At 41.0% G+C, this 12,612-nt stretch overlaps 1 protein-coding gene across 1 annotated transcript in view; it reads left to right on the forward strand.

Annotated features, from left to right (window-relative positions):
• The window catches only part of LOC140509754 (A-kinase anchor protein 13-like), a 133,941-nt gene extending 129,662 nt beyond the window's left edge, over positions 1-4,279 (forward strand). The window contains exon 6 of the mRNA XM_072617615.1: positions 4,134-4,279. Coding sequence (XP_072473716.1) covers positions 4,134-4,194 — 61 coding nt within the window. The 3' untranslated portion in view covers positions 4,195-4,279. The remainder of the gene's footprint in view (positions 1-4,133) is intronic.
• Positions 4,280-12,612: the final 8,333 nt, after the last annotated feature.

Below are 12,612 nucleotides of genomic sequence, written 5' to 3' on the forward strand. Positions count from 1 at the left end.
ATTTCATGGGATTCTAAGAGTGCTTTAAACAAACAATGGGATCTTATAGAAGAGATTCTTAATAGCTCTGAAAGGCCAAAAATAAGATGTCAGGCTTTTACACCTCAGAAAAATTCTTTAAATTTTGGTTTAGTTTCTAACTCTCTAAAATGCCCCTAGGGGGCTGCAGTAAGGCTAAGAAAACTGCTAAAATGTGTATGTGCATACAAAAATATTTATATTAAATACATTTATGCACCTATGCATTGCATAAATGTATTCAATCTATGTAAAGTATACGTGTGTGTATGTGGAGCTGTATGTATTGAATAATGATCACTGCAGTTAGTAATGAATTTTTTTCTTAGTGCCTATTTTATTGACCTCTTTTTGGAGCCAAGGCTGAAAAATGGAAAAGGCCGCTGATATCCATCCTGCCCTGTTCCTAAGATAGACTGACTTTAAATGCCCTTTTGCTTTCACATTGTTTAATTATGTGAAATTACACCCAGAGTCATTGTTGGCTCCACAACACTGGGTTAAGGGTGTGATTATGAGTGTTAACATCCTGTTTTGCCAGGGTGTGTAATTTGTGTCTGTCTTGCAAGTAGACTTAATTCAGCTGCAGTTCAGTTTTACATGGATGTTAGGAAAGGGACAGGAACTGGGTCTGTGATATCATTTGTATAGGGAACTACCAGGTGAGAAAACTGCCAGTGCAGCTCAGAGAAGAATCTCTGCAATTTGAAGACTTGGAAAGTTGCCTCGGGCACTGAAGGGTTAGGAGGCTTGCTCCTCTGTTTCACACAGCCAGCATGTGATAGAGGCAGGATTTGAACCCAGCTGTTTTCTGGCTTCAAGGCTGATTTTTTTATCCAAGACATTGAGCTCTTCTTTGCCCATGTGCATATTTCGAGAACTCACATTTGCATAGTGCTTTAAATGCTGGTATGGCTTATAACGTGAGTAACTATAAGGCTAAGGACTGATTATCTTCAAATACATGAAGTTTTTTTTTTTAAGTAAGAATCTTGCTGAGTAGTTGTTTTTGGGTCTGCAAATGGGCTTAAATAAAACAGGAGTGAATCTGAATAGATGTAGAAACAACTTTCTTCTTGAGGTGACAGAACATAATAATAAACATTTTATTTTGAGAGGCAGTATAGAGCTTAAAGCCAGGAATATCTGGGTACAAATTCCCCTCAAGTGCGCCCCCCCACCCCCACCCCATACACATAGCTTTGTCAGACTTACAAGACATTTCCGGCTTCTGCCTCTAGTTTTCACCTCTGTAAAATCAGGGAGGCTGGACTCTGACCTCTAAGGATCCTTCTGGTTTGAAATCTAGGATCCTTTGTAGTGCTTTTCTCACAACTCTTTCAATTATGCCACAAGCACTGATTAAGCTCTTGGTTGGGTTTGGAGATCCCTGCTGTCAAGCAGCCTACGTTCTTTTGGGAAAGACAATTACATAAGTGTAGAGGCACAAGCAGAATAAATACAAAACCAGCATAACATACACAGATAGATTAGTGGAGGGCATCATGTAGAAAATACTATTTTAATTTCTCAGTGAATTACTACCCTGTGGAGCAAGGAGAGCAGGTGATATTCTGATTATTATCTTCTTTTGATATATAAGGAAACTGAGGCTCAGAGAGGTAGTTACTTCTCCGTAACTGTCAGAGTCAGGAACATCTTGAGAACATCGTAGTTTGGAGCCAGACCACAAAACCTTCACTAACGAGGACTGGAAAGTTGTCTATGGTCACCATCTTGCCCCCTCTCTATTCAGTAACCCTCTCTTCCCCAGTCCATATAATCATTTGTTTATTAAAAAAATATGTATGTGTCGACTAGAAGTCAAGTTCTGTAAGACACCATATAGTAGGGAGTGGTATCTTTTAGAGACTCTAAAGGAAACTAAAAGCGGTATATGATAAATATTCAACTAGATTTGTACCTGATGGTATACAGTATGAATGCCCTCAGGAAGGTATGGTTAAAATACTGGAAGACATCAGAGAAAGGTGAGATCACTTCAGTTTGTTGTAGGATGAGGAATGATCATGGATGACTGTATCATATGAGCTGGGTCTTGAAAGAGGAGTTGGAATTTTGTAGGGGTGTTTTGTTTGTTTGGAGGGGATAGGGAGAGGGACGGGCATTCCAAACAAAGAGTAAGTAAGTAAAAGCAGAAAATATGAGACATATTTGAAGAATGACCAGTTGTGGAAATGTTATAGATATCAAGCTGGAAAGGTAGTTTGGGGTCAGCTCGTAGATGGCCTTAAATCCCATCTTACAGAGTTTGGACTTTATTAAAGAGTGGTTTTCATTCACAGATTCTAGGCTAGGGAGTGATAGGATCTCAACTTGTGATTGTGGAAAGGTTTGTACTATGCTAGACACATTTAGAATAAATTTGAAGGGGAAAATTTGACTAGAGCTGGGAGATCGTTAAGGAAAGCTTTTGCAATAGCCCAGACCAATTAGCAACTGAATGGAGTTAATTCCACTGGTAATGGAAAGGAAGAAATGAATGCAAGAGTGTTTGTAGATATGAAATTAACAAGATTCTGTGGTTATAGAGGACAGCTAGGTGGTGCAGTGGGTAGAGGGCCAGGCCCAGAATCAGGAAGCCTCATCTTCCTGAGTTCAAATCCATCCTCAGACATACTAATTATGTGGCCCTGGACATGTCATTTAACCCTGTTTACCTCACTTTCTCATGTGTAAAATGAGTTAGAGGATGAACCGGCAAACCACTCCAGTATCTTAGCCAAGAAAACTCTGAATGGGATCAGGAAGAGTTAGACATGACTGAAACAATTGAACAAAAACAATTGGATGTAGAGGGGAAGGGAGGAATCTCAGATGTTTTCAAAGCTTCAAACTTGGGCAGCAGGGAAAATGTAGTAACATAAATAAAGAGAAACCAGATTAAGGAGTTGCCTGAAATTGGAGGAGATAGGAAGGCAAGAGAAAACAACTTAATTGTTAGCTTTTTAAAATTTTCAAACCCTATTTGGACACTTGGATTTTTAAAAAATCAGCAGACAGCTAGAAACAGGTTACAGAACCTTGGGAGAGTGGTAGGAATGAAGTCAATCATCTGCCTAAAAGGTGGGGATGCATATATCACCATTGTTTTTCAATAATCAGTTTTGCTTATCCCCTTAACCCTTCCTTTTTTTCTTTAAAAAAGTCCTTGCAAGGTGCCTCTTTGGGAGAAAAATGCAGGGGGGACATATAGGTGTGATATAGGAATAAAAGATCAATAAATGTATTTTTAAAACATTAAAAAGAATCTGCACAGCAATAATAATCCCAGCATTGGGATGGATTAAATCATCAATTGAGAGTATGTAGAGAGCTGAGGTGGTAAGATTTGGATCTAAACTGAAAGGGCCCCTGTTGCCCTAGGGATCTGGGTAAGTGAGAAGAAGGAATCATTCTGGTTTGGGGGGTGCATTACTATGAACAGGCAGTGATCTCAAATGTTGGAGGGAAATGAGGAACCAGTAGTAGAAAACTAATCAAAACAAAAAGCCTGAAATTTAGGTTGTTTAACATTGAAACCTGACAAACTCATTGAGTAACTCATGATGATTAGTATGCCTATAACTTTCTTTATCTTTTTCATAATTTTGTACCTCAAGTTTTTCTCACTCTACTTCATGTGCCTGGCTAAGTACTGAGGGTACAAAGAAAAGCAAAAAGTAGTTGTTTAAGGATCTCCTTGTCTAATGAGGGAGACAGCATGCAAAAAACTGTGTACAAACAAGAGATACACATATAATCTCAGAGGGAAGGCACTGAGATGACGGAGGAACTGGAAAGGTACCTTGCAGATGATTGGACTTTGGTTGAGGCTTAAAGGAAGAAAGGAGAGTCAAGAGGTGCAGGTAAAGGAGGGGAGAGAGTTCCAGACATAGGGTAATAGCCATTGAAAATGCTCCAAGTTGGGAGGAGAATCTTATATGTAAGAAGCAGCAAAGAGACCAGTGTCACTGGGTTTTAAAGTGTGTGAATGGGAGTAGGGTATAGAAAGGGGATAGGTCGTGAAGGGCTTTGAAAACCAGATGATTTTTAAAATTTGACCCTGGAGCCACTGGAATTAGAGGGGTGACATGGTCCATCCTGTTCTTTAGGGTGATCACTTTAAAAACTGGAGGATATTCTGGACTATGGAGTGACCTGAAGCAGGGATGACCAACAGGCTATTATAATAGTCTAGGCATAAAGTCAGGAGAGCCTGTACCAAGGCGATCACATTGCCAGAAGAGAGAAGTTACGAAGGAAGAAACCATAGGACTTGGCAACTTATTGCATATGGTAAGGGGATGGGGTGGTGATAGGAGAGTGGGGAGTTGGAAGATGACACATAGGTTGAGAACCTAGATGACTGAAGGGGTGGTTTCCCCCCATTGGAGTGTACTGTGAGCTTCTTGTTTTCAGAGACTGTTGTATTTTCATCTGTATATTCCCAGCACCTAGCTCAATAAGTACACTAAATAAATGTTTGTTCATTGATTATATGGTTCTTAACTTTTGGAAAAGCAGAATATTAACCCCAGAGAGGACTTAGACGGAAGGATTTTTCTCTTTGGGTGCCATTATGGACTTTTCTTGTTACATTCCATGTCTTTGCTATGTCACAAAGATGGTTCTACATTATCTTGGAATATTAAGATATTTTAAAGTATAACTGAAAGCACTTTGAGTTGCTTGGAAACAGTTTCTATGTATAAAACAATATTGGATGGTCATGTTGACAAGAACATAATAGTCAATGGTATTTCTCTGTTTAGTTGACATTGGGAATTTGTATGTGCAGGGGGAGGGGAGAAGAGAAGGAGGAGGAGGAGGAATCGGAAGGTGCTTCCTACTCCTCAAATATCGCCTAGATGCTCTGGGGCCCCTGCCTCCTTTGTCATTTGAAATCAGTCTAAGGTATCAAATAATACACAGAAGAGTCATTCATGTAAGCCGTGTTTCTATGGACAACCAAACTAAAAGTCACCTCCTTGTACTTCCTCATTACTCATTAGCAGAATATTAACCATTTCAAGAACCTAAAGCTGCTTCTCATCTTGGTCTTCCCTGGGAATGGTTCCTGATTTTTTACCCCCAGTTAACTTGTTTGTGATCTCCTGCTGCAGTGGGTGAGGGTGGGGATGGATGTATATGTTTGCATGTAAGTAAGCATGTAAGATCAGGTCCCTATGGAGCTGCTTCTGAAAAACGTAATCGGTCAGATCAGTAATGTAAGCCAAGATCCACAGATGTAGCTCTAAGCCTACCACCTGTCAGCTATAATTTGTGTATTAACCTGAGATTGTTTGCTTTCAGGGAGAATGCTGGAGAACCTGACTCCTGGAGCAGTTTGTCCTATGAAATACCTTATGGGGACTGCTCGGTGAGACATCACCGGGAGTTGGACATTTATACATTGACGTCTGAATCAGATGAGGAATCCCTGCACCCCAGAGACAGTCGGACAGGACATATCTTTAAACTCATGAACATCCAGCAGCAGCTTATGGTGAGGAGAAACAATCCATACCTCAAACCTTTGACTCTTTAGTAAAACTAGCTCTGATTAGATTTAGGGCATTCAGTTAGTCAGCAAGCATTCATTAAGCACTTACTCTTTGCTAGTCGCTGTATTAAGTAATTGGAATGCAAAGGAAGGCAAAGACATTCACTACCCTCAAGGAATTGTTCTTCTATCTAGGAGATAACATGTAAATAATAAGGTATATGATATGATATCTTCATATCTTGATACATATATATATAATACATATATGGTATGTGATAACAGCTAGCACTTGTATAATGTTTTTAAGGTTTGCAAAGCACTTTACATATGTTCTCTCATTACACTTCTCTGAGATTGGTACTCCTATTATCCCCCAGTTTTACAGATGAGGAATTGAGAATGAGATTTAGTGATTTGCCCAGGATCATAGAGCTAGTAAAGTGTCTGAGGCAGATTTGAAACTAGTAGGTGGAAAACAGTCTGAGAAAGAAAGGCACGGTCAGGTGGAGAAACTAGGAAAGCCGAAGGTGGACTTTGAGCTGCGTTTTGAAGAAAGCCAGGAAAAGAAAGAGATGGAGGTGAGGGGCACGGAGTGTGCCAATATTCAGATAAGCCAGTGCAAAAGCAAGCACAGAAGCTGAGACAGAGTGTCATGTTTGAAGAACTTTTACTACTCCAGCACTGCTGGATCTTAGAGCTTGTGGAGGGGAGGAAAGAGTACAAAGATGAAAAAGGTAGGAAGGAACCAAGTTTTATAGAGTTTTAAATGCCCAATATAGGAAGTTTAAATTGGATCCTGAAGTTTTTGAAACTAGAAACATTGGCAAGTAATTCAGTGCTTGCAAATGACTCTTATGTTTATTTATATATGACAAGTTTCTGGACCTTATTTTTTTGTCCCAGATATAATAATGTTTTGGTTCTGATTGGCTTTTGCCAAGCAACCTAAGCAATGACTAGACGTGGCATTTAGTCATAGCAGAGCTCAGAGCTTTATAAAGGAAATATATTGGTATATTGGTTTGACTTTGAAAGACAAAATATACAATACATTTTCTGAGATGGTTGATAAACGTTTTAAAAATTATACTAAATTAGACCATTTTGAATTTTTTTATGTTATCGCTATGTTAAGTTGTGTTTGTAAAAGTGAAAAATCACTTAAAACTAACTTCTTTTTATCATATGCATGTCTTCTCAATGAAAAATGCTGTTAGAAAGCCAAATGATACAACTCAATAGTAATAGTTTTCATAAATGATCTGAAAAGCTAAGTTTAGGTTCTTTTTCCATCCAGGTTTTATTCAGCCTTAATTTGATTTCATTTTGGAAAGAAGCTTTGCAATTATTTAATTTAGGTTTATTCAGGGCCATTGAAATACCAGAGGCTTCCTTTGAAACAGGCTTCATTGTTCAGCCCATTAGGCCTGGTGACTTCATTACATGAATGCATGGTGTCTCCGCCTCTGCCCTTTCAGAGTCAGGCTTATCCCAGAACAGGAATCACTTTTGTTTTTGTTTGTATGTGCTCCCTGGAAATCAGGCATCTTTTTTTAGGTCTCTTTCCATAAGACAGTTGACAGTCGAGTTGAAGCTGTACTTCTGAAAGTGCCAGAGAGATCTCTACTGTGGATAAGGCAGGCAAAGTGAGGGGTGACTTGGAACAACCACCTTCCTTATGCTCTTTGCATAATATAGAAAAAGCTCAGCCCTCGAGTCAGTTTAGTCACCTGTTTTGTTTTTTTCTCCCCAGACATTTGATAGGTTATCGTTGTCCTGAAGCCAATTTAACCATTTTGTACTTTCGGGTTTTTGTTGGTTTTTTTTTTTTTTTTTGACCTAATGAGAATGAACTACTACCACTTGTGGGACTTTGATCTCATGAGAGAACCTAAGACTCATTCATGTCCACATCCTTTTGAAGGGAAGAGAAGTTTGAGGGCCACAACTCTAAACTTCCCAAAGAAGACCACTTTATCATTAATACTTTAATACTCAGAACATGTTTTATGATCATGTATTGGCTAACTTTTATTAAAACCACGAAACCCCAGTTTTTACCAGTAGGGAGATAGGTTGTGGAGTGGACCAGATGTCGAGCCAAGAGCACAACGTGTGTCTGATTTCTAGTTCAGTCCATTGTGACGTATTCATACTACTTTCATTTGAGAATGGGTGAGGCTCAGGAGTTGAACAGGAAATACATAAGTTTCTATATTTGAAATTTACCATATTTGCTAACAGAGAGATACTTTTCTCCCACCAGAAAGATGAAAGAGATTTGGCAACTACTGCCAAGGCTAACATTATTAGCCTACAGTTAAAGTTGTTTAATGAACAGGAATTTTTTAAGACTTCATAGCCTTTAAGAAAGACTCAGGTCAATCTACTCCTGCTGGAAGATAAGGTGGAGTCTATTTATAGGATTAAAGGGTGGCAAAATACTTCAGTAAATATTTGGGGCATCTGGGAATTTGGCTGCACCTTAGATCTAGGGGAAATTTGGCAAACTGTTTTGAATTTGTATGTGTTTTAGAATGGATAAAGGAAGTTAGAAGTAATGTGTATCCCTTGGAGAGGCCTAAAGAGCATTTTACCCAAGCTGTTCATCCAAACCAGTATTCAGATATACATTTGTCCAAGACTTTGGGGTTAAAATTTAATCCTACTCTTTAAAATAAGCTCATATTTAATTCCTGGAAACAGTAGTCTTGAGTATCATGAGCAACTTTGAAGATCCTGGTGATTATGCAGATGCAGATGTGGGAGAGAAAAGTCAGGGTAAGTATATATATTCAGACTGAGTTTGAGATAGACTTCAGTCACCTTACAGAGTAGTGGGTTCTGTCACCTGGGATTGTTGCTTGCATTCCCTTATAATGCATGTAGTTATATGTTAAAGTTTATATTACTGACATTTTCTTTTGCCTTTGCAGAAAACAAACCTCCGACAGACAGAGAACCGTATTCCCTTAATGACATCACAGGATCCTCCAGCTGTCCCCAGTGTCCTGGATGTTGATGGTCAACATCTTTGCTGCATTGAGGCTCCCTTAGGAGACCAGCAGCAATTTTCTCCACTTGGACTCAGAAGCGTGGACAAGCCTAACCACAAAGGGGACCCAGTTAGGTTGGATGAAAAGTCAGATGATCTGTCAAACCTGATGAGCAAAGGGGACACAGATTGTTCCTGTAGGATGAAAGATAAAGGTCTGGGGAGGAAAGGGGAAGAGGTGGAGAGAGGACCATTTGTAATCTCTGAGACTGTATCAGACAAAGACAGATGCCTACAGAGTACACCTGCTAGCATGAATAACACAGAAGACCTTCCATCCTGTGGAAATATAAAAGAGGAAACTGGAATGACATCTTCTGGAACTGTTTTGGACCTTGAACATATGAACAGTGGAGATGGTGCCACAGGGGAAGTTCATATCAGTGAGCAGAGCCAGGACCAAAATGTCCCTGAGGCTGAAGGGGCCACCAATTCAGAAACAGAGTGTGCAACTCCAGAAGAAATAGAAAAAGTGAAATGTGATCTCACAAACCCAGAGACCACTCTCCAGAAGAGTGTGTATGAAATGCAGGAAGATAAAAGTGATAGACTTCATAAGAGCTGCAGTATCAGCAAACCTGGAACCCGGGAAGTAGAAAGACACAGTGACCCTGTGGAGGAGCCTAGTGTTCTAAGTGGCATTGACTCTCCAAGTTCCTTAGACAGCAATGGACATCTTCAACCTTCATCTGCACTTAGTAAAGGAGAAATCATTACTAAAGAAACTGTGCCAGGAACTGAAACTTCAAGCAGAAGTAGCAGAGAGAACTCAGATCCTGTAGCAGAGAACCAGGCGATTGGGGATCAACAGCCCCTGATCATTTCATCTGGAGTAAAAGAGGCCACTGGTCTAGAGGTGTTGGAAGAATTAGAAATGGATTCTTCTTTAACTAGCATGTGTGAGACAGGTTCACTTTCTCATTCAACTTTGACCAGCCCAGAAAAAGAGCCAGTTTTGAACCAGACATCAAAAGGCAGCTCAGCTCAAGACCAAGATCAGGAAATTGAATCAACCATCTGCTGTGCAACGGAAGAAGACAAATTTAGTTTGGATTCTGTACGTCAACAGAATTCATTGACTCCTTGTGGAGACATGGAAGCAGACAGCAAGGATGACAGACCCATCCATTCCAAGGACATGAAGAGGAATTCACCAAATACACCTGCTGAGGTTCAGATGCAAGAACCATGTTTGCGGGAGGCAGTCTCCGATCCTGAAGGAGATAACCAGGGACCTGAAGTCCCCTGTTCTATAGCAATTTTAAATAAAGATAACCTAGCACAAGATTTAAAACTGGACACTCCTTCACCACTCAAGCATAAATTGGTTTCACCTTCTGATCCAGCCTTGATCGAAGCAAAGGAAAGTTTTATACTGGATCAGGCAATGACATCTGAAAATCATTTTACTCAGCCAGGCAGGCTCTCAGTTGAATCTGCAACTGAAGATGATGCGATTTCTTCTGTTCCTCCCCAGCAAGAAAAGGGAACAGCAACTCCTGAAAAAAAGGCGGAAGAATGTAGCTGTGACCCAGCACTGGAGCTCTGTGTGCCCAACAACCTGCCTACTGAAGACAGCGTGGGGAGCCTGCCAGCTTTTTTTCCTACTCCTGATCCTCAGCTAAGTATGGGAAATTCAAGTTCTATAGAAGGGGGGGACAGCGGGATTGAAGGTCTTAATGACAAGACAGTAGAAATGTTAGAATCTGATTCTTTTATACCCAATGAAAGGACAGCTACTTTGCCTGCTGATTCTGTTTTGTCCGGGGCAGACAGGGAACCACTGGGGCCAGAGAGTACTATAGCTTGGGAACAAGATAAAGAAAATGAAGCAGCCGCTAAAGATGATCTGCTTTGTTCAATTTCCTTGCCTAAAGAGGAGACGCCACCTCCTGGAGAAGAGACATCAGGGCTTGGTGATCAACCTGTTTTAGTGCCATGTGCTGAGGGCAAAATACTTAAAGACAATAATAATTCAGTGGGCACACCCTCTGCCATTCTCAATGTAGAACCTGAACAAAACAAGGAAGTGGCTGCCAAAGTTTCACTGCGAGCTGAGCAAAGCACAGCTGTACAGTGCCAGGTGCCATTAGAAGCTGGTTTGTCTGCAGACAGACAGAAGACATTTGGCTCTGGAGAGTGCAACTTGCTGTGGCCAGCAGTGACAAGCAAAACTGAAGCTGACCCAGAACAAGATGAACCTCAGACTTGTGACAGGGAAAAAACAGTGTCTGCGAAACCTGAAGTAAAGGAGACTCAGTCTAAAAGAGACTCCTCCTCGTATGAAGAATGTGTAAATGTAACTGTGGGTTCCAGAGAGGAGGCTACTGAGGATCCTTCTGTGTTGGGGACAAAGGACGTTTCTAGTGGCCACCAGGATGTTCTGGTACAGAAAAACATGGCAGACCAAGAGAATGATATAATCTTGGGCCTACCAGGAGCCCCACCAGAAGGTGAGATTCTGGAGAAGGAAACTGTAATCATGGAAATGTTGCTTGCTAGTAAGGAGAAAGGGGAGGCAGATGAAATCATCCCCATAGAAAGGCATCTGAAGGAAACAGAGGTAGACAGTGTGGTACCAAGGGTGTTACTGCAACCTATTGCCGAAGAGCTGCTGTCCTGTGAGAACGACGTCATTGGGGACATGGTGCCCTTGTCAGATGAGGGTGACACCATGTCTTGTGTGAACAAAACCAAGGAAATCTTGCCCGATGGGGATGGGGTTAAACAAAAGACAAGCTACCAAGATGTTCCCTCTCAGAGTGTACTTGCTCAGGCTGATGTTACAGATTCACTGGAAAGAGAAAACCTGATAGAGGAGACTGCCAACCGTTTGGTGGATACTGTCCTTGAAAAAGTGAGAGCTACAGGTGGGGTGGTCACCATGGGAGAGAACAGTAGCCCTCCACAGTGTGATGCTCCTGAACCAAGCCCTGTTACTGAGGAGCTAGAGAAAGGTGCTCCAGGGGATGGACCTGCTAAGGAAGAATTAGGTATAAACTCAGAAGTGTGGACAACTGAAGGAGAGGAGCAGGAAAAGATATCTGGATACTCCCAAGCACCTGAACCTGTGACAGGTAAGCAAATTGAAATGAGGAGAAATTTTTTTCCAAATGTGTCTCAAGTGTGGCAATCAAGTATCATGAATTTTTTTTGCTATTCTTTTATGTAAAATTACTTCTTTCGGATTCAGTAATTAACATCCATGCAGTCATATTTGTTATGTAAGAGATTTTGTTTCAGCCTAATTCTTAGCTGAATTGCTTTAAACTTTGAATGGTTTCCCTGCCATCACATGTCAGTTCTTATGCCTGGTATACCCATAAGCTCTGCAGTTTTCTAAACCTGGGAGAACGTGTCTGGGTGACAGGTGAATTGAGCCCAGATTGAGGCTTCTGCAGGAGTTTTATTCACATGATTTAACTGCTATTGTCAAAGCACATATTAGGCTGGACTTGTGTTTGGAGTATTTCGTGTGAGGCTGCCAGGAGAGTTTTGGGAACAGTGTCCTTATGTATCTGAAGCTGATTTGTTCCTTTCCCTCATTCTTTGTCAGTTTAGGTTCAGAGACAATAGCCAGGGTCATGGAGAAGCGTTCTATATAGTATCAAACCAAATTAGCAGTCCAGCTTCCTAAATGGTAGTATTAGGTCATTGTAGGAGAGCAAAGAGTGAAAAACAGCCTCCTCTTCCTGCCTGGGAAGAAAACCCCCAGTCACAGTGTCTATTGACTTAATGCAACAGTCCTGGAATTCAGATCCTTATGCAGTGTGTGGGGCTGGGGGCTGGGCAGAGGGGGTTCCCTGCGCAGGATTTCCGCTAAGCCTCATCCTTTGAGTGTGCTGTCATAGGGCAAGCCTTGTGTCCACTTATCTCGGTGAAGCAGCTGCAGTAAGGAGATTGCTCGTACCCTCTTCAATCGATGGGTAACCATGTCCAGAAACAGTAAATAGAAACCACTGTTCGGTGAAAAGGGGCCATTCCAGCATAACCTCATGGTTTTTTGTGGGATTTTTTTTTTTTTTTTTTT

Source organism: Notamacropus eugenii, chromosome 1 (assembly GCF_028372415.1).
Source record: "Notamacropus eugenii isolate mMacEug1 chromosome 1, mMacEug1.pri_v2, whole genome shotgun sequence".
NCBI classification, from domain to species: Eukaryota; Metazoa; Chordata; class Mammalia; order Diprotodontia; family Macropodidae; genus Notamacropus; species Notamacropus eugenii.